This window comes from Ambystoma mexicanum, chromosome 10, assembly GCF_040938575.1.
Source record: "Ambystoma mexicanum isolate Mex_15411 chromosome 10, UKY_AmexF1_1, whole genome shotgun sequence".
Taxonomy (NCBI): Eukaryota; Metazoa; Chordata; class Amphibia; order Caudata; family Ambystomatidae; genus Ambystoma; species Ambystoma mexicanum.
In genome coordinates this window covers 1132821729-1132846559 of record NC_090932.1, presented here as the reverse complement: position 1 = coordinate 1132846559, position 24831 = coordinate 1132821729, and the positions used below count along the sequence as shown (strand labels likewise).

The 24831-nt window shown below is 49.5% G+C and overlaps 1 protein-coding gene across 1 annotated transcript in view; it reads right to left on the bottom strand.

Annotated features, from left to right (window-relative positions):
• Positions 1-24831, bottom strand: part of SFTPB (surfactant protein B) — a 114500-nt gene that overhangs the window by 48554 nt on the left and 41115 nt on the right. Inside the window, exons 6-7 of the mRNA XM_069619033.1 lie at positions 11019-11108; positions 8694-8877 (exon numbers count right to left, since the gene is read on the bottom strand). Coding sequence (XP_069475134.1) covers positions 8694-8877; positions 11019-11108 — 274 coding nt within the window. The remainder of the gene's footprint in view (positions 1-8693; positions 8878-11018; positions 11109-24831) is intronic.

Genomic DNA, 24831 nt, shown 5'->3' with positions numbered 1-24831 from the left:
GTGAAACCCTCCGTGGGGAAGAAGGGGGGGCAGGGCGTCGTCGTAGATTCGGCCTCAACCTCAGAAGAGGAACTGATCGAGGTCTTAAGCCACGGCCTAGGCGTGGAACAAGACCAGCCCGTCGGAATGGGCCCCGACGCAGGTGACGACGACGACATCGTCGAGGATACCGACGGGGCCCCTGCTCGCCCGTCGGATTCCCCTCTGCCAGCGCCGCAAGACAACTCAGCGGCCATTTTGTTGGCTATACAGTCCTTATGCTCCGAGATAAGGACGAGACTACCGTTACCGACGGAGGAACCTCTCCCGTCGGGGGATCCAGAACCGGGACCTTCTGGTGTTCCCCCTACCAAGAAAAGAAGGATCCATCCACCGCCTCCTTTTCAACCGTCGCGCCCCGTCCAGCCCTCCTCCCCGTCCACCCGAGGGGATGATACGGGGACTGACACGGCAGCGACGGGTACGGACGACGAGGCATACGACGAGGATTTTCCGTCGTCGCCTCCCACCAGGGCTTCTCCGCCCGACGAGATTGGATCGTTCCACTCAATGATCGCCAGGGCATCCGAGCTTTTCCAACTCTGCCCTGAGGAGAAGAAAAAGGAAGGCTTCCTTTACCAACGGCGCGAGACCAAGAGGAAGACGGTCCTCGCAGTGCCTCTGTTGGACGACATTTGGGATGAGGGCCTTTCCCTCCTCAAGAACCCTTCCACGACGCCAGCGAAAAGAGACCGGTACGAGAAAAAGTACCGGGTCCCGGACTCGGCCCCCCTATGCCTCCGGGCGCAGCCTACCCCGGACTCCGTCGTCTCTGCGGCAGCCAGGAAGAAAGCGGGGGGGGGTGCGGCCTCCACGTCGACTTCCCCGCCGGACGGCGAGGGAAAGAAATTGGATGCCATGGGACGCAGAGTCATCTCGTCGGCGGCGACGACGATTAAAGCGGCCAACGCCTTGGCTATCGTGGCCCGCTACGACAGGGAACTCTGGTACAAGATAGCTCCCCTGCTGGATTTTCTGCCGGACGACAAGAGGGCGGAGGCCCTTGAGATCCTGCAGGAAGGTGAGGTGGCCTCGGACCACGCCATCACCGTGGCGACGGACATCGCCGACACTGGGTTCCGCCAGATGGGCAACGGCGTTTGCCTTCGACGTCGCGGATGGCTCAAGGCTACGGACTTTCGGCAGGACGTCCAGACCAGGGTCCTGGACATGCCCTTCGACGGGAACAACCTGTTTGGGAAGACAGTGGACGATTCCCTTCAGGCCATCAAGGCGGATACTGAGACGGCCCGGGCCCTTGGAGTACTGCAGCAACGGCGGACGCCCTTTCGGAGCGGCGGAGGCAAGGGCGCCTCCAAAGGTTCCGGCGGCGGTTTCGCTTCCTACCGTCAAGCGGCCCGCTCGTCGTCGCAAGAGGCCTACAGAGGACGAGGCAAGTCTGGCGGCCCCCGCCGTCGTCGCCAAGGAGGCCAAGGCGGCAAGGCCGCGTCCAAGCAGGATTGAACCGGCCGTGGGGTCGGGCCCCCACCGAAGCACCCCGGTGGGAGGCCGGCTGGCGGGCTTCGTCAGCGTGTGGGAGTCCATCTCCACCGACCGTTGGGTGCTGGACGCCCTGGCCCGGGGCCACGCGCTCGAGTTTCAAAGAAGGTGCCCGCGCGTCCCCCCCGTGGCCAGGAAAGAACTTCACGTCCCTCAACTTCTCCTGGAGGTAAAGGCGATGCTCAGAAAGGGCGCCATCGAACTCGTCCCAAAGAGGCTTCGGGGCTCCGGAGTCTACTCGCGTTACTTCCTCGTGAAGAAGAAGACGGGAGGATGGCGCCCCATCCTGGACCTGCGACGCCTGAACAAGTTCATCAAGGCGCAGAAGTTCCGGATGGTCACCCTCCAGCACGTCCTGGGTCAGCTGGAGGAAGGAGACTTCCTATCGTCGTTGGATTTGGAGGATGCCTACTTCCACATTCCCATCCTAAAGGGGCACCGAAAATTCCTCAGATTCGTGGTCCAAGGGCGTCATTACCAGTTCAAAGCCCTTCCCTTCGGACTGCGGTCGGCACCCAGGGTTTTCACCAAGTGCCTCGCACCGGTGGCGGCGCAGCTGCGCCGCGAGGGGATTCACGTCTACCCCTACCTGGACGACTGGCTCATCCGCGCCAAGACGAGGGAGCTCGCCGTGGTCCACACGGCAAGGACCGTCCAACTCCTCACGGACCTGGGATTCTCCGTGAACTACGCCAAATCCCACCTGGTGCCCGCGCAAGTCGCACTGTTTCTGGGAGCGAGGCTCGACACAGTGTCCCTTCTGGCCTCCCCGTCGGAGGAGAGGACCAGGACCATCTTGGGCAAGGTGCAACGGATGTTGGTGGCCGACGCGGCCAAGGTGAGGTCCATCAAGTCCCTCCTCGGGATGATGTCTTCCTGCATCTACCTCATTCCCATGTGCAGGCTCCGGATGCGCCCGTTGCAAGAGTTCCTGGATGCGCGCTGGATCCAGACGACGGGCAGCTTCGAGGAAAGGATCAAGCTCGACGAGAGTTTCCGACGAGCGATACGGTGGTGGGGCACCCGCGCGCATCTGACGGCGGGCATGGACTTCCAGACCCCAGCCCACCAGGTGACTGTGACCACGGATGCCTCCCTAGAAGGGTGGGGAGCGCACACCGAAAATCTGCACGCAAGGGGACTCTGGCTCCCGACGGAGAAGTCCCTGCATATCAACGTCCTGGAGCTCCGTGCAGTGTTTTGGGCCCTCAGGTCCTTCCTTCCGTCCCTCAAGGGCAAGGTGGTGAGGATCTTCACCGACAACACCACCACCATGTTTTACATCAGGAAACAGGGCGGAACCAGGTCCCCAGCGCTGTCCAAGGAGGCGCAAGACCTGTGGCATTGGGCCGTCGCCCAAGGGATTCTTCTGGTGCCGTTTCATCTGGCAGGGATAAAAAACACCATCGCCGACTCACTCAGCAGGGAGCTGCGCTCGTGCCACGAGTGGGAACTACGGCAGGATCTAGTGGATCGCCTCTTCCGACGGTGGGGCACACCCCAGATCGACCTGTTCGCGACGGCGACGAACACCAAGTGCCGGAGGTTCGCCAGCAGGTTTCCCCAGACGAGGAGCATGGGCGATGCTTTCTCGTTCCCCTGGGAGGGCCTGTTCCTCTACGCGTTCCCTCCCTTGCCTCTGCTAATCCGGCTCGTCAACCAGCTCAAGAGGTCACGGTGCAGGATGATCCTCGTCGCACCTGCGTGGCCGAGGCAGATATGGTTCCCGGACCTTCTGGACTTGTCGGCGTCCCCGCCAATCAAGCTGCCGGCGGACGCGGATCTACTCTCCAGGGAAGGAGGCGCCATCCTCCACCACGACCCGAAGTCGCTGAACTTGCAGGCCTGGCTCCTGCAGCGCTAGAGTTTGGAGGATACGACATACCGGCCGACTGCAGAGAGGTTCTTGCAAAGGCCAGGGCGTCCTCGACTCTTAAATGCTACGGACACAAATGGAAGAGGTTCTCTGTCTGGTGCCACGCACAGAAGATTAACCCTCTACGGATTACGGCTCCCCAAGTGCTGCCGTACCTGCTGACGCTGGCCAAAGCTGGTCTGGCACACGCGTCCATCAAGATTCATCTTGCTGCGATCTCCCGATACACCAGAACCACGGGCCGGACGTCCTTGTGGTCTCATCGTCTGGTGAAAGAGTTCATGAAGGGACTGTTCAGATCGTTCCCGCCGGTGAAGGCTCCGGCCCCGGCGTGGGAGCTCAACGTGGTACTGACCAAACTCATGGGACCTCCGTTCGAGCCTCTGCACTCGGCCCCGTTGAAGTTTCTATCGTGGAAAACAGCTTTTCTCGTGGCCATCACCTCCGCACGACGAGTGGGAGAGATCCAGGCCCTTTCCTGCAAGGCCCCGTACTTGACTTTCCACGACACGAGGGTAGTGCTCAGGACGCACCCCTCCTTCATGCCCAAGGTACCGTCGGACTTTCATCTCAACGAACCCTTGGTGTTACCTGTGTTCTTCCCGTCGCCTTCGTCGCCGGCTGAGAGGACTTTGCACTCGCTGGATGTAGCTAGAGCGCTGAAGTTCTACGTGGACCGCACGAAAGGTTTTCGGAAGACGTCACAACTCTTTGTGAACTTTGGACCTGTCAATCAGGGGAAGGCTCTCTCGAAGGCTTCCATCTCCAGATGGCTCTCCGGCTGTATCATGTACTGTCACCGGTTGGCAAACCGACCGCTGCCTGGCCGTCCGAGAGCCCATTCCACCAGAGCGATCGCAGCTACCACGGCGTTCCTATCTGGTGTGCCCCTGCTGGACATATGCAGGGCTGCTACGTGGAGGTCGACGCACACCTTCACGAAATTCTACTGCGTCGACCGGGATTCCAGGGAGGAGTCCAGGGTCGGCCAAGCAGTGCTGCGCAACCTGTTCGCCTGAGGTGAGCCTGGTGAGGAGGTAAGATGCTTAATGTTGAGTTGATGTGATGCTTAATGTTGAGCCTTTGCCACCTCCCGTGGTTGTGCATGTGTGTACTGCTATGTATTCTTTATTCATGAGCATGTGAATCCATGCCAGACCCCATGCTGGAGAAGGAACAAGTTACTTACCTGTAACTGTTGTTCTCCAGCATGGGTCTGGCATGGATTCACATGCGAACCCTCCCGCCTACCCCTCTGCGGCTCTTCACTTGGTCATACTGCCACTTCACGTGCTTCCAAATCTGAAGATGGCTGCCAGAGGCGGTGCTTAGGTAGAGGGCAGTCATTGGCTGTGGTCAGTATGACGCAGAGACCAGTGATTGGTTATTACTACGAAAGACAGATCAGAAACGAAACTGATACTGGTTTTTTCTTTACCGAGGATTCCCAGCCTGACGACGGGGAATATTCATGAGCATGTGAATCCATGCCAGACCCATGCTGGAGAACAACAGTTACAGGTAAGTAACTTGTTCCAAGTCAAGCATGGACACCTCCGCTACAAAAGAATCCTTTGTGAACCAAGTATATGGTCCTCCCGTTCTGAATAATAAGGTGAAAGCAAAATATGGAACCCTCCCATGCAAGAGAACCCAGAGTAAGCCACGTATTGGTTCCTTCACTTCAAGGAAAAAACAGAGTAGGACAGATATAGGACCCTTCAATGCAAGACACATCTGATCAGGCCAACCATGGCATCCTCCACCGCAAGGGAAGCCAGAGGAAGCCTTGAATGGGACCCTTCACTCACCAGGTATGGGACCCTTCACTGCTAGAGACACCAGAGTATGATAATCATGGGACCATCCATTGCAAGAGAAACCAGTGTGGACCAATCATGGGGCTTCTCACTCACTGTAAGGGAAACCAGAGTAAGGCAAACATGGTTCTTTGACTGTCCGAGAAGCCAGAGGAGGCCAAGCATCAGACTCTCTGCTGTAGGAGGAAGCTGAAACCAGAGTAAGCCAACTAGTGTACCATCCACTGCGAGTGAAACCCAAGGCAACCAAACATGGGCACCTCCAGTACAAGATAAACTAGTGCAGTCCAAGAATTGGATCCTTCACTGCAAGAAGAACAAAAGTAGTATCATAGGACCATCCATTACAAGAGAACCCAGTGTGGACCCAGCATGGGTTTTCTCACTGTAAGGGAAACAAGAGTAAGGCAAACATGGGTTACTTGACTGCCCGAGAAGCCAGAGTGAGCCAAGCATGGGACTCTCTGCTGCAAGAGAAACCTGAAACCAGATTAAGCCAACCCTCGTACCAACCACTGGAAGTGAAACCAAAGGCAGCCAAACATGTGCCACTCCACTACAAGATAAACCAGAACAATCCAGGAATTAGGCCCTTAGCTGAAAGCAAAACCAGTGTAGGTCAATCCCAGCATCCTGCACTACAAGAGGAACCAGAGTGGACCAACCTTCTCACTCACTGTAAGGGAAACCAGAGTACGCCAAACATGATACAATCCACTGCAAGTGAAACCAAAGGCAATCAAACACGGGGCACTCGACTACAAGATACACCAGCGCAATCCAAGAATTGAGCCCCTCACTGTGAGAGAAACCAGTGTTGGTCAATCAGAGAATCCATCACTGCAAGTGAAAACAGAGTGAATCGAGCATGGGGCTTCTCACTCACTGTAAGGGGAACCAGAGTAAGGCAAACATGGGTACTTAGACTGTCCAAGAAGCCAGAGTAGACCAAACATGGGACTCTGCTGAAAGAGAACCCCAGAACCAGACTAAGTCAACCATGGTACCATCTACTGCAAGTGAAACCCAAGGCAACCAAACATGGGCCACTCCACTGCAAGATAAATTAGATCAATCCAAATATTGAGCCCTCTGCTGCAAAAGAAACCAGTGTAGGTCAATCCCAGGATCCTCCACTGCAAGAGAAATCAGTGTAGGTCAATCACGCAATCCCCCACTGCAACAGGAACCAGTGTAGGTCAATCCCAGGCTCCTCCACTGCAAGAGAAACCAGAGTGGGCCAAGCATCGGACCCTTTGCTGCAAACAATAGACTCTCCATTGCAAGGGCAAGAATAGGAAGCAAATATGTGTTCCTTGACTGTAAAATAAACTAGAATAATAATGCATGAGTCCATCAACAACAAGAGAAACCAGAGTGCACCAACTATGGGACCGGTCACTGCAAGAGAGGCAACCATGTGACTCTCCACTTCAAGAGAACACGTTTTTATTCAACTGGAAAAGATGTGTTGAAGAGTACATGCATCATCATGCAACAGGGTAGAGACATATCAAGAATAAAATACACACACACGTTTAAAACATGTAACTATTACCATGACTGTATACTTTCTAACATAAAGTCAGCCTCTTTCTTTTTATACCCCTGCTAAAATAATGTACAGTTGCATGTAAATGCCTTCTTCAAAACGAGACAAAATAGCTGCCGTTTTGAAGCTAAAGGGGCTACAGGTGCAAACTATCCGAAGCCCCTATTTTGGTGGTCATTCGTATTTAGGGCACTCATAAGGAACATGTTGTATGGACTCAATTTCCTGTAGGATTGCATCACTTCTAATGTATGTTGAAACGAATTGCTTAAAAGCATGCTGTCCCCCCAAAGGCAGCTGTCCTCGGCAAGTTGACTTATTTGTAGAGCAATCAGTGTGATGTGTTAGTTGCGAAGCATGTAGTGCACGCCTAGTATGAGTCAGAGTCTACTCGTGTTTCGCGCTGATGGCACTTCCTTAGGACTTATAGGATTTCTTTTTTTTTAATAAGCGTTTTTTTGTTGTGTAGACAGCAATGTATAACCTTCTACATAGAAGTGGCCTCACTGTGTGCGTACCACATGCTTCTTAACCATAACCTCACAATAATTACAATGGTTCATTGTTATTTTTGCTGAAGTCAATTACTATGCTGTAATTTACTTTGACAAAATTACTTCGTTTCTTTCTGATTTTTAAAAAAATGTGTCATCCCCCATACACCACTTTTCCCCACCACTACCAGCCCCCACCCTCTAAGCCCCCACCCAACTTATACCCCACAAACCATGAAATACATGCATAACCTTCTCCCATCGAAGAAATGTTGTCCTAGTAAATTACCGCGTTTTAATTTAGTTCAATTTAACAATGTTAATGTTAAAGGTATTTGTACCGCGCACCGTCACCAACGGAATTGGCCACCAGGCGCTCGGGCGGATCTGCCAACAGGAAGGTGGGGGGGCGGGGTTAGTCGGGTGGACAGGGTGTAGGAAATTGAGTGGGTGGTGTCCTATGGCAGCTTCAGTTCGGTTTTCACTGTGCGCCAAGCTTGGGTGTGAATATCGGATCTATGCGAGACCTCGTGTGTTGTTGGTGTGACTTATGTGTTGTTTGTTTTTGCGATGTGGTGAAGTGTGTGCGGTTTGCTGTGCGAGAGGGTGGTTGTGGGGATTTTTGGGTGAGATAACTATGCAGAAGTTTGAGCTATTGGGTTAGTGGCAAACACAAAAAAGGTCTCAAATGTTCTAATTTTTAATGCAAGAATGATTCACTGATTTCCGAATAGTGTTCAAGCCAAAAACACTGTTATGTAGAATAATAAAATTGTAATATTTCTTCAAACAACTTGCATAAGTAAAATCCACTAAGAAACCCCATTACAAATGGGCGTAATTTTAGGGGGGAGACAAGGGTGCCCCCCAACTTTCGTGGCACCCCATTTTGTTGCCCTTATTTGGCACGGGCCCCTTTCCATTAGATGTCATGTCCCCCCAACATTTTCAGCAAAGTTACTCTGCTGCCATTATGTTTACTATAGTGCGCCAGAGCTTTTTCTTCGCCTATTGAGGTATCTTTGTGTCACACTGATTCCAACTATTAGAGATTTCGATGCAGTATTTCTACCACACTCTGAGCTCACACCTTTGCACCATTTTCCCACCATGCACTTCATTGACACATTATTAAAGTTTGGGTAGTCTAGAGACCAATAATTCAGAGGTACCCTTTCACCAATTATATTTGTACTCATTAACCCCCAACTCAGCAAACCAATGCCAGTCGAGGGTGGAGTTCTCTGAAAAGTAAAACAATGCCAGATAATGGCGGGGCCCTTTGCTGCAGAGAACCCAGTTTAAGCCAAGTGTGGAGCAGACATTATAGGAGAAACCTGACCCTCCACCATAGGAGAAGCCGCTGTAAGCGCAGCGCCGGGCTGGCACGTGTTTGAATAAGGCAGTCTCACCTGGGCTGCAGTTCTCGTCTGTCGCACACATAAGCACGAGTCCACAGACCAGTTGGGGTCCCAGCTTGCCCAAAATCAAGTCGAGAAGGATAATGGCATATTTTTCTACCACACATTGGCACACCCCGGCAATTTGCAGCGGCAGAAGCAGGCAGATCTTTGCAGCTGATTTGACGATGGCATCCTATGGGAGGAGAACATTATCATCAGAGAGAGCTGTGGTCAGCGAGAGACTGTGTCAAAAGGGAGCGAGAGATGGTCAGCGAGAGACCGTCAAAAGGGAGCGAGAGCTGGTCCACTAGAAACTGTCAAAAGGGAGCGATAAATGGTCAGCGAGAGACTGTCAAAAGGGAGCGAGAGATGGTCCATGAGAAATTGTGTCAAAAGGGAGCGAGAGATGGTCAGCGAGAGACTGTCAAAAGGGAGCGAGAGATGGTCCACTAGAAACTGTGTCAAAAGGGAGCGATAAATGGTCAGCGAGAGACTGTCAAAAGGGAGCGAGAGATGGTCCACGAGAAACTGTGTCAAAAGGGAGCGAGAGATGGTTAGCAAGAGACAGTATCAAAGGGAGCAACAGATGGTAGCGAAAGATTGTATCAAAAGAAAGTGACAGCATGTATCAAAAGAAAGAGAGTGATGCTTAGTGAGAGCATGTATCATGAGAGAGAGAGAGAGGGGTGGTCAGTGAGAAAAAAGAGAATATGGCATAAAAGCGTGAGACATGGTCAGTGAGACAATCTACCAAAACAGAGAGATTGTCAGCGAGATGGTGTATTAAAATGGAGAGATGATCAGAGACAGGAGGTATATCCAAAATCCAAAGAAAGAGGGATGGTCACTGAGAGACTATCAAAAGAAAGGGAGATTTGGCCGCAAGTATCAAAAACGAGATAGAGAGAAAGAAAGAGAGAAAGAGAAACAGAGGGAGAGAGAGAGAGAGAGAGAGAGAGAGAGAGAGAGAGAGAGAGAGAGAGAGAGAGAAAGAGAGAGAGAGAGAGAGAGAGAGAGAGAGCGGGAGAATGTGTCAGAGGAGAGGGAGATGATCAGAGAGAGAGCATCAAAAGAGAGGTGATTACAGAGAGAATCAATCAACATATAGTTAACCAAAAAGAGAATGCATTCAAAGAGAGATGATCAGGGAGTAAATGTATCAAAGGGGGATTATCAGACAGAATATATGAAAAGATAAACGTATGTAGAGAGAATTTATTGAAAGAGAGCGAGCTGATCTGGGAGCTAATGCAGAGAGGGCGCGAGTGAGAGGTCATTCTGGAGGGAATACATCGAAAGAAAGAGGGCGATGCAGGCCTGGACTGGCCGGTAGGGCAGTACAGTAAGGCGGGCTGGTTAAAGTGGACCTCCTTTTGGGGGTAGATGTGGGCCACTTAAATATCTTGGTGCACAGGACAACCGCTAGTTTTAACCAATACTCCTGGCACAATGTGCTCTAAAATGCAGATTTCAATATGTCCCCATGGACCTCTCAAACGGAGTGTTGTGAAAAGTCAGGAACTGAGATCTGTGAGTGTGGGCCTCTGTTTTTATGGTGCCCCGCACAATTGCCCATCCCAGTGCTACCCCGAAGAGATGGTGAGAGAGAGAACATGCAACACAAGGGAGATATAGATGAACATAGAGAGAGAGAATGTCTGAGAGAGCTTTGTGAGAGCGAGCTGTTATTATGGAGAACTGATCTGACAGTGCACGCTTCAAGTACACAGGGGAAGTGGAGGATTTCCTTAAGAGAGGTGTATATCAGGGATAATGGTTATATTAGGGGAATTCCTTCCACACACAGGAAAGACCGAGGCACGAGAGGCACCACAGGAAACGAGACATGAAAAGTCTGGGTCGGGGTGTGGGAAACAGAGGGGCGTAGGCAGCCCCCGACAGGAGGATTTAGCCAGACAGAGACTGATCAACCTTAGTAGGCACAGTCAGCCCTCCTCAGCGCTAGAAACCTGGATAATCCTAGAAGGTGCCAGGGGACAGGCGTGGGTTTGGGGGCCGGGGCAGTGGGGGGTGTAGAGCCACCAGGGAGACCATGTGGAGAGCAACTTAAGGGAATACACAGAGGATGCCTGTCAGAATCTCAATTGCCATTACGGTGAAGTGTGTCACCCCTTAACCTAATGACCACGGTTGGAATCCCGGCACAGCAAGTGGAAAATGAAAGTGTAAATGGGTGTTCCTGGATCTGGGATTGCCCAGGATCCGGGAAGATCCGTCCCTATACCACCACTGGTCATCCTGAGGTACAGGCTATGATAGAGGCTGCATTCTACTCAGGGGTTCTAGATGAGCTCGGTTGTCCCATGGGCTCACCTTTGGAATAGCAGCCTCCAGGCGGCCAATGAAGGAGCGGCACATCCAGCAGAGGGGCAGCGGGATGGGGAAGTCTGCATCGGAACCACCCTGGCGGAAACAAGAGAGACAGGTTATTTGGGCATTTCTGGGGGCAGCTGCCCTTCCTGGAACAAAACATTCAGAAACCAATTGACGTGCACAAAACAGGGGCCCTACTCTTTCAGTGGTCCGACACACTGGTGGGGGCAAGCCCCCATAGAAGGGCCGGGTGGAGGTGGGGGCTTGTGGCTTTTTCAAATGGGAAGATATAGTTGCTATTAATAGAAAATATAGGCAGTTCTGGCATGGGGGGTGACAACACAATAGAATTGTTGCTGAAAGGTGGTGTCCTCTTAAAAAGCGTTTGGAAGCCAGTGCTTTAGGGCGTTGTTCTTAATTATGGGCGTGCTTTCTGGCATTGTACAGAAAATGCCCTTATAATACCATTATTTTGCAATCGCATTGGCCATGACAGGGCTTCAGAGGTGTTCATGCTCACTGATAACTGATCCTTTCCCAGCCCTGCCGCCGACCTTTCAGAAGCCCCATCCTGAGAGGTCACTAAATGTGGCTGTACGGGCCTTTCCCAGAGGTCACTAAATGTGGCTGTACGGGCCTTTCCCAGAGGTCACCAAATGTGGCTGTACGGGCCTTTCCCGCCTGCCTGCCTGCCTCGAATCCTCACTATTTCATTGTAAGTTGGTCGCCTCTGTTCACCTGGGCGGGGTACACTCCTTCCTTGACTCACCCACTCAGATAAAGGAGAGTGCACGTTCAGGGTTCTCAAACATTCCACTCCCTATACTTCAGAAAAGTCAACAACTAATGGTATTCAAATACAAAAATAAAAATTCCTTGATGCTTGCTCCAACTTTGGTCTTCTGAAAAGTATTGTGTGTAATTTCCTGAGTGTAGAAAACAATACAAACACAAGCCCACGGGTCTGGCCTTTTAAATGTACAGTGTAAAATAGTTTGCAATGCCCCCACAAGACAAACACAGCTCATCCCTTACATTTGCAAAGCCAGACCTATTGGCTTTGCCCCTTGCTGTTTTCGTAGGCTTGCTTCGGAAGAGGATTTTCAAAGCCTCTGCATCATAATATGTGCCAGAGTGACAATCCCGCTGCTTGCGCTGCAGCCGCCTTTGCGTTGCAATTGCCCTGAGCTGCACCTACCGCGAATGCTTCACAAATCAGTCGTGTCTTATTTGCAGACCTAGTATGACACCCTATTGTTGAATTTGGCGCTGCTGCTTTCTTCCTGTTAATGATGCATGTCCATGCAATACGCATTATAAAGGGTTGAGTGGAGAGGGCTGTGTGTTGCCTGACAATAACGACGGTACCACTAAGTTGGAGTTGGTTCTGAAATAGTGATATATGTACCAATTTATTTGACTTTGAGAACGCGCGTTCAATATTCAACAAACAAGAAACATCACAAGCTAATTTTTTTAAAAAAGTGATGCACTCAGCCCTGTTAGGTTTGCACACTTATTACTCATCTTCTGTGCAATGGCCACGCCCGCATCCCCAGACACTCCCATCCAGGATACTGACTCAGGAGCCCCCCTCCCCAGCCAGGCACTAGTCTCACCAACAACTCCCACACAACTAGGTACTATCCTGACCCTTCCTACCCAAGATATCATTGCAAGTCAGGACCTACAACCTTTGCCTCCCACCCCTGCACTACCACCGAAAGAAACAACAAGCTTCACGCTAGACTCTCTAAACTTTATGAGCCGCCCCGAAGATTCCTCTCTGATTCCAAATGCGAAGCCAAAAGTTCCACCAAAGGCACCACTATCCCCACAACCAAGTCCAAACCTATCATTCATACAAACATCTTGGTAAAAACGGATGTACACTCCTACAAAGGAGCTCTCCTCAATACCAGATCATTGGTCGCACATGCCCTTGATATAGCAGACCTAATTATCAAAGATAAATTAGACTTTATTGCTCTAACTGAAACGTGGCTCCACAATGCAGCAGGCCCATCTCTAATGCTGGCCATCCCAGACGGCTACACTATATCTAGGCAGGACCGGGTAGGTAACCGGGCTGGTGGCATCGCCATCATATCTAAAGTAAGCTTAGCTCTCAGACTAGCCCCGACCCAAACTCTGCAATCGTGTGAATCCCTCACTGCCAAACTCCCCATAAATAATACCCAATCCCTCACTATCCACCTGATCTACAGACCACCAGGTCCACTCGGAACCTTCGAGGAAGATCTACACAACCTAATTTCTAACAATGCGAAAACCACTTCACAACTACTGCTACTAGGGGACCTTAACTTAGGGTTCAACGACCCAGCAGACATACATGCCTCCACCATAGCCAATACGATCTCATCACTCAGACTCTCACAAAAAGTCAACCTACCCACCCACCTGAAGGGTAGAACCCTAGACTGGGTTGCTGATGCTAATTGCTCAGCGGTCATCTCCGCCACCACACCACTACCCTGGACCGACCATTCGCTGGTCTCATTTAACCTACTGACCTCTAGATCACCTACCACAACCGTGTCACTGGCACCACCCTGCCTCACAAGAAACAAGAAAAATATCTCAATAGAAAAAATCATCCCAGCTATCCTTCCAACCCTAAACGCATTGCCAGACAATCTGGATTCCAACACACTAGTACACGAATATAATAAAATCATGTTAACTACCTTGGACAAAATTGCCCCACTCAAACTTCGCACCAGCAAGCCAAAAACCCATTTAAACAAATGGTACACACCCGAACTCAAAGCCCTCCACCTAAAAAAGCGAAAATGTGAAGCTGATTGGAAATTATGCCCCTCCAGTGAAAAGAAAGCCATCCTTGACACGATTTCTCGTCATTACAAAGCTGAAATCTGCTTAGCTAAACGGAATTCCTATAACATCCGCATTGCCAACTCCAACTCAAGTATGAAGGAGCTCTTTTCCATACTGAAGGAACTTGAGTCACCCATTGCCACACCCGACACCTGCACGAAGAACCAGACCTGGTGCACAGACATCCAACAAGCACTAGCAAATAAAATAAACACCCTACAAAATAAAATTCAACTAAAAAAAGACTCCCTAAACCTCACTAACCCTCCCACATCTCCGCCCAAAGCCTCACCAAGTACACACACTAACTCATTCACCTTCTCTAAAACCACCACCCTTGAGGTCGAGAAAATCATGCTCTCTCTTAAACCATCAAACTGTAAAGGCGATATCTGCCCTGCACACATAATAAAGGACGCAGCCAGAGACCTGTCGCCCTTTATCTCTAAACTTATAAACGCTTCTTTCTCCTCAGGCAGTATCCCTTCCAACCTAAAACAATCTTGGGTGCTCCCCCTCCTCAAAAAACAGACGCTTGATCCCCTCGTCCCCACCAACTACCGACCCATCACCACGGTACCCTTCCTACTGAAAATCTTGGACAAAGTTGCCTATGTCCAGATTGAAAAATACCTAGAACTACACAAGCTACTAGGCGCCAGACAATCAGGTTTCCGCCCATTACACGGCACGGAAACAGCCCTCATCGATCTGAAAACCCAAATTGATGATCTGAGGGACAAGGTGTCATGATCTCTGCTTCCAAAAGGTCAGGGTTTTCCCAACTCCCTTGGAAGCAGATCCATAACCCAGGTTCCGAGTGCCAACCAGTCCCAATTGGGACCTTTTGGACCCAGTCCTGGCACCAGTGGCACCAGGCTCATAAATATGCCCAGTCCCAGCGCTGGAGGCGCCGGGCTCATAATGCTTGGGTGGACTTACCTGTAGCAGACCATGCTGCTTACTTGCCTGCCAGTTGAGTCTCTGATCCTCTTCTGTTTGGAACTACTTTTCCTGTTGGGTGGGGCAGGAGCCACTCCCTAGATTCAGAACACTGGAACTCTTCTGGAAAGCAGGAACTCTTTTCTTAGGCGTGGCTGTGGAAGGAGACACCTAAGCACTACAGGAGGCTATTTAAACCACACCCGATGGATGAATCTTGCTTTGCGTTATTCTGCATCCTCAGCAGCAGAACGCTCATCGTGTCTTCTGCATCTGATCCTGGGCCTAAGGAAAAAGGCTTACCATTCTGAATCCAGTCTTCAGCAACACCTATCAAGACAAGAAAGAACAGGTTAGCATTACGGTCTTCAGTGACAGCTCTTCACTTACCTGGTCCATCGGCTGTCACCAACGCCTCGCGCTGCATTCCGGCATCTGAAAGACAAAGGCTTACCTACTCTTTGTGCGCTCCCGAGGTCTTCACACTGCATTCCGGCATCTGAAAGACAAAAGCTTACCAACTCTTCGCACGCTCCGGAGGCCTTCGGCGCTGCATCCCACATCTGAAAGACAAAACAAGGTGCGTTTAAAGACATTGGGGAACTTTAATACTCACGTGCCATTACTCCTTTCCACATCTAACCCAGTGGGTATTCCGGCACCCTGCAGCCGCCCCGAACTTGTACCTGCAAAATAAAAAGACAGTTAGAGCGCATCGTGAAGCAGGCAACAAGCGCTTACTTACGTGCTTCCAGGCGCTTCTATTCATCACACGGGCTCCATCTTCAACTCACTTCAGCCCGCCATCCGCCATCGCCGGAACCCTGCAAAACAAGAGACATCATTACTAAAGACTTTAAAGACATTAGAATTACTCGAAACTTACCGTTCGTGCAGTAAACGACGGACAGCAGTCCTCTGAAGTCAAGAGGCCTGCTCCCCTTATCCAGTGAAGAAACTGGTTACAGCACCCTGCCTCGAGGCAGATGGAGAGCACGGCGTTCACTTACCTAAGGTGAGAGCGTTAACCTTTGGGGTTCTACAGGAGAAGAGAAAGGGAAGAAGAGAGAGACATTCAATAACCCAGTTCATTAATCCCACATTTTCTATCTGCAGGGCTCATGCGTCTCCCCCACACTATACAACATCTTCACCAAACCCCTGTTCGACGATCTGGACCATCTGGGTGTCACCTACACTAACTATGCTGATGACACTCAGATTCTCCTCCCACTTTCATGGGATCACAGTAAGGACAGAGAGTTGGTGAATAGGGTATATCTCATCATTCAGGCATGGATGGCATCTCATGGTCTATGCCTGAATGATGACAAGACAGAGCTCATCATCTTAGGTACCCCTGCTAATATCAAGAAACTAGGCCTTGAATATGCCGAATTCAACATAGATGGCAATCTCATCAGAGTATCCAGGGAAGTAAAAACCCTTGGCTTTTATCTGGATGCCACTATGTCATTCACTAAACAGGTCAACTCACTAGCATCTACCACTGCGTACACGTGCAAATTAATAAGGGCAGGAAGACCATTCCTATCCAATGACAGCTGCCTGATCCTGGCAAGAGCACTCATACTATCTAGGCTTGATTATTGTAATGCCCTCTATAGCGGTGCTAACAAAGCCATTATCCACAGGCTTCAAATCTTACAAAACAATGCCTTGAGAGCTGCCCTCGGCATTAATAAGAGAGATCATATCTCAACCACCAGACACCAACAGAAATGGCTCTCCTCAGACAACAAAATCAAACTAAAGTTGGCCTCCCTAACCTATAAAGCCCTCAACAATGCCGCCCCCAGTTATCTGATGGACAAGGTAAAGAGAAAGTCCTCCATCCGACAAACAAGAACTACCAATTCCAACCGTCTGATAATTCCCAGATTCAAACTCTCCACCATTGGTGGGAACAGTTTCCTGGTGAAAGCTGCCACGCTCTGGAATTCTCTGCCACACAACCTAAGAGCTGACCAACCATATTTGCACTTTAGAAGACACCTCATCAGTCACCTTAACTCCAATAACCCTTGTATTTAGCTGCACTTTCTACACCTATGTATAGATAGTGATACTTTTGCTCGTAATTCTGCCCTCGCCTCTAACAGCCCTGCACACATCTGTACACTTACCTCCTGTATAGATATTGACTTTTTATGTTTGAAGATTTGTATACCTCTTATTCCTGTAATCCTGAATATTTTTTCAGGATTACCTGCCTCTAACAGCCCTGTACCTATCTGTATATTTACCCCTGCATAGATATTGACTTTGTATGCATGAAGATTTGTATATTTCTTATTCCTGCAATTCTGATTATTTTTATTACTACTTCAAAGTGTATATTTCTGCAACATAGTAAGCTTCGAATTATCTTTTGCCTGCGCCCTGTTGCCCCTGGGTAAGGTGCGCCATACAAATAAATAAACAAACAAACAAACAAACAAAACAATTACATTATTATTATTTTTATTATTATGATATTTACTGAGCGCGGATCTAGCTCCGGGAAGCAACAGAGCACCTTACAATCATTCGTGGGGGTAGGGGCACTGTGAGGGGAGCAGAGAAAAAAGGGAGCGGGGAGCTAACAACAGGCGAGGGGGGGGCAATTTGGCAGCTATGGATCTACAAGCAACCAGGGGAGGAAACAGTGGGAAGCAGATCACCCAGTCTGAGGTAGGGTGGGCAGTGGAGGGTGAGTGGAGCTAGGTGTTTGAGTGGAGAAATTCCTTGAAGAGGAGGGTCTAGAGCTCCTTCCTGAACTGTAGAAGCAAGGGGGCAAGCCTGATGTGGAAGGGGAGAAGGGTACAGAGCCTTGAGGCATAGGGCCTCATTACACGGAAGGCGGTAAACCATGGTGCTATTAGCACCATGGTTGCCGCCGGTACCATACCGGTACCAACATGGAGAAAAGGGGAATTACCACCCCATTCCAAGGTTGGCGGGGCGGTAATTCCCCCTTTCTCCATGGCCCTTCCCCATTCCCATTTTTGCCCCATAAGGCATAATGGGAATGGGGAAGGAGCTAATTACGGTACCGCAAATTACGGTACCGTAATTAGCACCAAGATCCCTTTGCGGGACCCAACTTTAACGGCTGGTCTACACCAGGCGTTAAGGTCGGGTCCCGCAAAGGGACCTCGTAGTAAGGCGGTAAGAGTTAACGGTCACGGTACCCTTACCGGTGACCGTTAACCCTTACCGCCTTCCGTGTAATGAGGCCCATAGACATAGAAAGGCCTGTCTTCTTGTTCTTTCCTTCCTGCATCAGCAGAATTTGTGCCTGCAAATGCCCTTGCTTCTGGTCGATCGTAGGTCTCCAGAGATGGCTTGGGGACTTCAGGGTGATAGCCTTGTAGATAAGGAAGCAGGATTTCAAGATAATACGGCTTGTAGCGGGAGCCAGTGCAGTTCGATGAGGGTGGTGGAGTGGTCCCAGTTGCAGAGTTCTTTAATGAGACATGCAACAGCATGCAGGAAACAGTTCAGGGGGGCCAGGGTAGTCACTGGAAAGCCTTCCAAAGGGTCATTGCCACAATCCAGGAGTGAAAGGACCAAGGATTGACAACGGATCAGAAGTTGTTTTCTTGGGTGACAAACTTGATTTTTCACAGTTAAGAAAGTTGATACCAAGCTGTTGATGTCTTTGCTATGTGCTGTTTAAAAGAGAGGTGTTTCTGTCGATCTTGAACCCAAGGGACTTAGCCCAGGTGGCCAGCTGCCGTGTGAAGGCATTGAGGTTAATAGCACAGAGCCAGGTCTGGATGTCAGGGTGTGTGGTGTTGTTGGTCAGTAGTAGGAATTCAGTCTTGGAGGGATGAGCTTCAGGTGAGCGCTGGACATCCACGACTAGATCAATGTGAGGCAGACAATGAGCCTGTCGATGTCTTCGATGGAGGATATCTTGAGGTGGACTTGTGTGTTATCTGTGTATTGGTGGATCTGGATGTTATGTGGAGCGAGGAGGGCTCAGAGTGGTTCCATCTAAAGATTTACGATCATGTGAGAGTGGATGGATCTTTGTAGGACTCCACAGGTAATGGGTAGAGTTGGTGATTTGGAAGAATCCATTTGTACGATCTGGTGGCAAATAGCAAGTTAGGATTTGAACCAGCTCAGGACTACCTCACTTATCTCCTTGCAGCAATGTAGATTGTTAGTGAGTGTCTGGTGGTCTACTGTGTCAAATATTGTTGAGGGGTTACGGAGAACCAGGAGGCAAGCATGGCAATCATCAAGGATTTTAAGGGCATCATTGATCACCTTGATGGTAGCCATTTTTTTGTGCTAAATATGATTCGAAAGCCAGATTGGTAGGACTCACGTTTTTTTTTTTTTTGGACAAGGGCATTTTCTTTTGCAAGGAGCTAGTCTGAAAGCAGAAATACTCTATAACATCACACAGTGATGCATTCACTATAGGGCGTCATTACTTGCCACAGCTCAAAGTTATCACAGGCAAGGAAAACTCGCGCTGATTAGAAACATCATCCTAGAGCTGGCATGCATAAGTAAATGATAACATTGCCTGCCATGTCCCACCATTCTAAACGAGTGCAGCAAAAATACTGCTTTACTTAAGCGTCATCACAGATAGTTATATATTGAGTGTTTCATTTTTATATTCTTTAATAAAAACTAACAATACCAAGCACAGACAAATAAAATACATACTCTAATAAAAAGACATATTCTAATAACAACAAAAGCAAGTAAAATGCAATGCAACACAAAAGTGGAAAAAAAACATCAATGCACCCAAGAGCATAAGTAACAACAGTAATAACATACCCACCTGTGTACCAAGCAACATGGAAACAAAAGAAGCTCTTAAAAACAACATTGCAGAGCTCCCTCCCTAACTTACACCGTTGCACCGGCTTCTACAAATTGGTCAACAATCAATATAGGAGAGGTTTCACTCGATGCTCTCTTTCTGCAACGCTTTATGAGACAGCCAATTGACACCAGGGTCCCTCTAAATACTGCCACAATATCGCTGTCAGAGTGCTAAAGCTCTCCCCGGGCAGTCCTAACCAATAATGATAATGGTGTGGCAACATGATTTACTGCACACCCTGCATTGTGTTATGGAACATGCGTGTTATGCTAATGACGTGCTTTGAGCAGTACTCTCGAATTTTTTCTGGGAAATGGGTGGGACAAGGTGGACAGGTGTCACTATATGCGTCTGTTTTAGTATGTTGACTCATTTTCGCTCAGAATCCCCTTTCCTGCTAAGAGGTCACCGAGAGATGGCCTGAGGGCAGGAGGAGAGCTGCACGCGATGGTGAGGGGTGGTGGTGGAGAGGGTGCAGGAGTAGCAGAAGAAGTCTGGCCCTACATCTCTGCAAATCCCGGGAACCAATCGCCTGCATCTCAGTGTTTCAGAGAGGGGGCGAGGCAGGCATTGCACAGCAGAGGAGCACCCACCTTTCCTGTTTGACAGGTTTGCATGGTATTGTGACCCCCTCCTCCTCCGACATAGTCCATGTCTTCAGAGCTTTTCGTGGACTATGGGAAGCGGCGAGGGGTTACAGTCAGTGGCATGATAGCTCTGAGTACTGTGTGCGCCTTGCCAGGTGGGGAGGCAAGGGGAGAAAGGTCCATAGGGCTAAGCCTCACGTATGTGCTGTTCACAGAGAGGTGGTCTGTTTAGGGAAGGAGAACAGGGAACGTTCCATTGGCTCGAGAAGACTGAGAGAGAATATTCCATAGTGTTGGGCTTCACCTAAGTAGTGTTCTGAGAGAACGTGTCATACGGGGGAGCCTTACATGAGTACTGCTCTTGGACAGCTTGGGGCACACACCAATTCACAAAGCGCAAAAGGCGCACATTGACATGACCTTTTTCCGCACACAAAAGGGGGTTTTGCTGCACATTTCAATGTGACACTCGTATCCTCATATGACAAAGAAAATTATTTACGGTTTAAGAAGGCATAAGTAGTGTTCTCACAGAGGGAAGGTCTGCTTAGAAAAGCTGGCAGGGAAAGTTCCCTACGGTTTAAGAAGGCATAAGTAGTGTTCTCCCACACAAGGGAAGGTCTGCTTAGAAAGGCTGACAAAGAAAGTTCTCTACAGTTTAAGAAGGCATGTGTAGTGTTCTCACAGAAGGAAGGTCTGCTTAGAAAGGCTGGCAGGGAATGTTTCCTACGGTTTAAGAAGGCATAAGTAGTGTTCTCACACAGGGAAGGTCTGCTTAGAAAGGCTAGTAGGGAAGGTTCCCTACAGTTTAAGAAGGCATAAGTAGTGTTCTCCCACACAGGGACGGTCTGCTTAGTACGGCTGGCAGGGAAAATTTCCTATGGTTTAAGAGGGCATAAGTAGTGTCTCACACAGGGAAGGTCTGCTTAGAAACGCTGGCAGGGAAATTTTCCTACGGTTTAAGAAGGCATAAGTAGTGTTCTCACAGGGTGAAGGTATGCTTAGAAAGGCTGGCAGGCAAAGTTCCCTACGGCTTAAGAAGGCATAAGTAGTGTTCTCACAGGGTGAAGGTATGCTTAGAAAGGCTGGCAGGCAAAGTTCCCTACGGCTTAAGAAGGCATAAGTAGTGTTCTCACACAGGGAAGGTCTGCTTAGGAAGGCTGGCAGGGACAGTTCCCTACGGTTTAAGAAGGCATAAGTAGTGTTCTCACACAGGGAAGGTGTGCTTAGAAAGGCCAGCAGGGAAAGTTCCCTACGGTTTAAGAAGGCATAACCATCTTTGTCCGTCTGGAAAGATGGATAAAATGTTTAGGAGATTATAATCTATTTTTTGAAAATATGATTGCATATTATTTTTTTTAGTGACATACCCGTGTTGAATTGTGCAATATATCATTTTGTTTTGTTGTTCATGGAAAAATATTATTAGAACATGTTAGTACTACTGCGGATCCCCTTAAGTAGGCTGATGGAGCAGTGTTGGATGTTGTGTACTACTGAGGTCCTTTGAACTCAGCCCTGTGCTTGATTGACAGCCACTGCAGTGCTTTGCATGATGGGGTGATGGATGCAATTGGTCGAATTTGCCCTAGGATGATGTGGACGCCATAGTTTTGAGCTCTTTGGAGCCTGGCCATCGCCTTGGCTGGTAGGGTGGGAGAGAGCTTCCTAAAGGCTGCTGAAATGATCCCTGTGAAATCTGGCTCCGGAGGCGATGGGTTGAGGCGGCACCAGAAGTGGGAGCCTCCCAGAGAAGTAGTAAAGGTGGAGGAATGTACTGTGGTCAACATTATTGATCTGTGGTGCGAAGGATAGCCTGACGTGGGAAGGTATCAGATAATATTATCCCCACCAATAATATCGCATATATATGGTTGCCAGGAACCACCATATGCAATATTATAGGTGGGGATCATTTTGGGGTAAATGGGAGCGGGGGTTGCGGGGCTGTCCTTCGCTCCTTTTAAAATAATATGGGGGTTGTCCCCCGCAGATTCAATAGGTTAATATTGCCTCAAAAATATGACAACATTCTTGTATGGCGATACTTTTATTTATTTTATTTATTTATATATATATATATTTGTATCACGCAAAAGCTCGCAAGCATCAGGGTGCGACAGGTACACGAAGACAAAGAAGGCACAGGACTAAAACAAAAAGAAGAAGGATAGGTTCAAGAGAGTATCAGGCGGTATAGAGTCATTTTACCTGAAAAGGGTGGTTTTCAGCTGTTTTTTGGATGAGTCGAGGTTGCTTTCTAGCCGAATATTGTAGGGTAGCTCATTCGAAAGAGAGATGGCTTTGGTGGGAAAAGCCCTACCTAGGCCTCTGGCTTTTGTTCTGACGTGAACGGATTCAAGTAGACCTTGCAGGGGGGATATTAACACATGGAACCCGTGGGAGGTGATTTCTCAGTGTAGGGACTTGGGGAAGGGAGTAAGTGGTAGGGACTTGGGGAAGGGAGTAAGTGGTAGGTCCTTTGACATCAGAGTGATGGTGGATTGTTAAAAAAGGAGGGATGTCCATTTTAGAGGCAATGAGACAGAATCATTTTAGCCGCATTGAGTGGAGGACATGAGTGAGGCAGACCATGGCTTTGTTGTGGTCTCTTGCTGAAGGCCTATTGCAGAATATATATCTTGTGTTGTGCAATATTTTTTCTTTTTTTCTTTTCCCCCCAAATCTTGATCCTGGGTGACTCAAGGTTGATTATGTGGATTTCTTCCCAGACTCTAAGTGGTTGTGCTCTGTGTTGTCATGCCTAATATTAATAGAAACTAGCATTTACAAAGCCAACGGGTTTGGCTTTGCTAAACTAAACCCTTTTGGTTGCACATACCTCTTCTCAGCCTATAGAAGAAAGGTCCGTAGAGGTGGTACGCATGGACCTGCACTCTCCTACTCATACTCGCCTGCCTGGTGCATTTCTGCTGTCCACTGTGTGGTGCCTATCACCTCCCATTCATCTTTAGAAATATCCCTGTCTACCTCTATTTGGTGCTAAAGGGCTAACCTCAAGTCAAAACTAATGAGGATCCTCAAATGCCACCTATGAACCAAACCTAATGTTTCTGCAAAAGCGCCCTATGGGAGTCAAAATAACATAGCCTCAGCAGGTAGATATAAACCAAAACTAAAATTGATGCTAAGGCACCACCTGTGAGCGGAAAATATGCATCCGCACTAGGTGATGCTGAAGCACAATCTATGAGCTAAAACTAATGGCAGAGCTAGAGAGATGGCTGACCAAAAACCTTTGGTATTACCACTGTTGAGCTACAATGACTGGTGGACCGGCAACCCTCCTCAGACATTTACACAGCAGAGCGCCATTACCACCAGCTTCCTTTCTGCAAAAATATATAGAAGGAGAGGACTCTAAAGTATTCTTCCAGACTTTTGAAACAACCCTCTCATGTTTGGGCTGATTCGACTCCCGGGAGGCAGAGGTAGAGCCATGTCAAGGCACCAACGAGCGCTTCCAAGATTGCGGGCACACTCATCGGCAGGCAGCCCGGAGGCTTTGCCCAGGGTGTTTGCAACCCTCCCTATCCATCCTGGCTGAGATTCCTACAGGTGTAATCTGTTGTGGCATCCATGAGCCCACTTAGCAGACCCGGCGGATACTGGAGAAAGCACGCTTTCCCTGCTGCAGCAGCCCGACGACACGCTGAGGGAGACACGAGTGTGGGGGGTCGACAAGCACTTCTGAGCACTTCTGGGCCTTACTGAGGACATCTGCTGCTGGCTCTGGCCTCCACCGGACTAGCACGATTGGAGTCACTCTTGATCCGGCTGGGATCGAGGCGACCTGGTGAGTCAGATGGCCTCTCCCTCCTGACACTGGCAGCTGAATGCCTGCACCTGGGTTTACCGTGGTGAAAGAAGTTCCTTAATCGTTTTTGGGGCAGTAGTGAGGATACCCTGGAGTTTCTAGTGGTGGGGACATTCGCTGATGGTCCCTAGTGGAGGTGGGTGCTCCTGCATGGAGCGAAGCAATGAAAACGACGTCACAGAGTTGGAGGAGAAATAACTGGCAGCTGCCGCTCAATGGCATATCTATTGACCCCTTGGAGCTACATAACTATAGCTGCGTGAGATGTGGCGGCCCCCTGGTAGGCTGGGGGTGTGAGACACTCCTACGACCTTTAATCCTACTCCATAGACTGCGGCTCATCATGGTGTACCATTGATCCTGGTATGGGACCCCACACTATACCACTGAGGTCACGCATGGTCCATCAAGTCAGGAACCTAGGCATTGATCTCTTTGCACTAACCTGAAGGGGAACCATTGACTCTATTACGGCTCCCCTTGATCATGCATGCTGTATGACGGTACACTAATGAGTCTGGCATAATACTTTGCTGCTGTTCGCTACATACAGTTCTGCAATGGTGCCCTGGATTCTGGAACAACACCCTACAAGGCATTACTGATCCTATACGCCACTAATGCAGGGGCCTGGTATTGCATCCTGCCCCCAGGGGATCTGACGGCCCTCTTGGTTCTTGCATCCAAGACCTTCCGCTTGGCTCTCACCACTGGGTGGACTTCCCT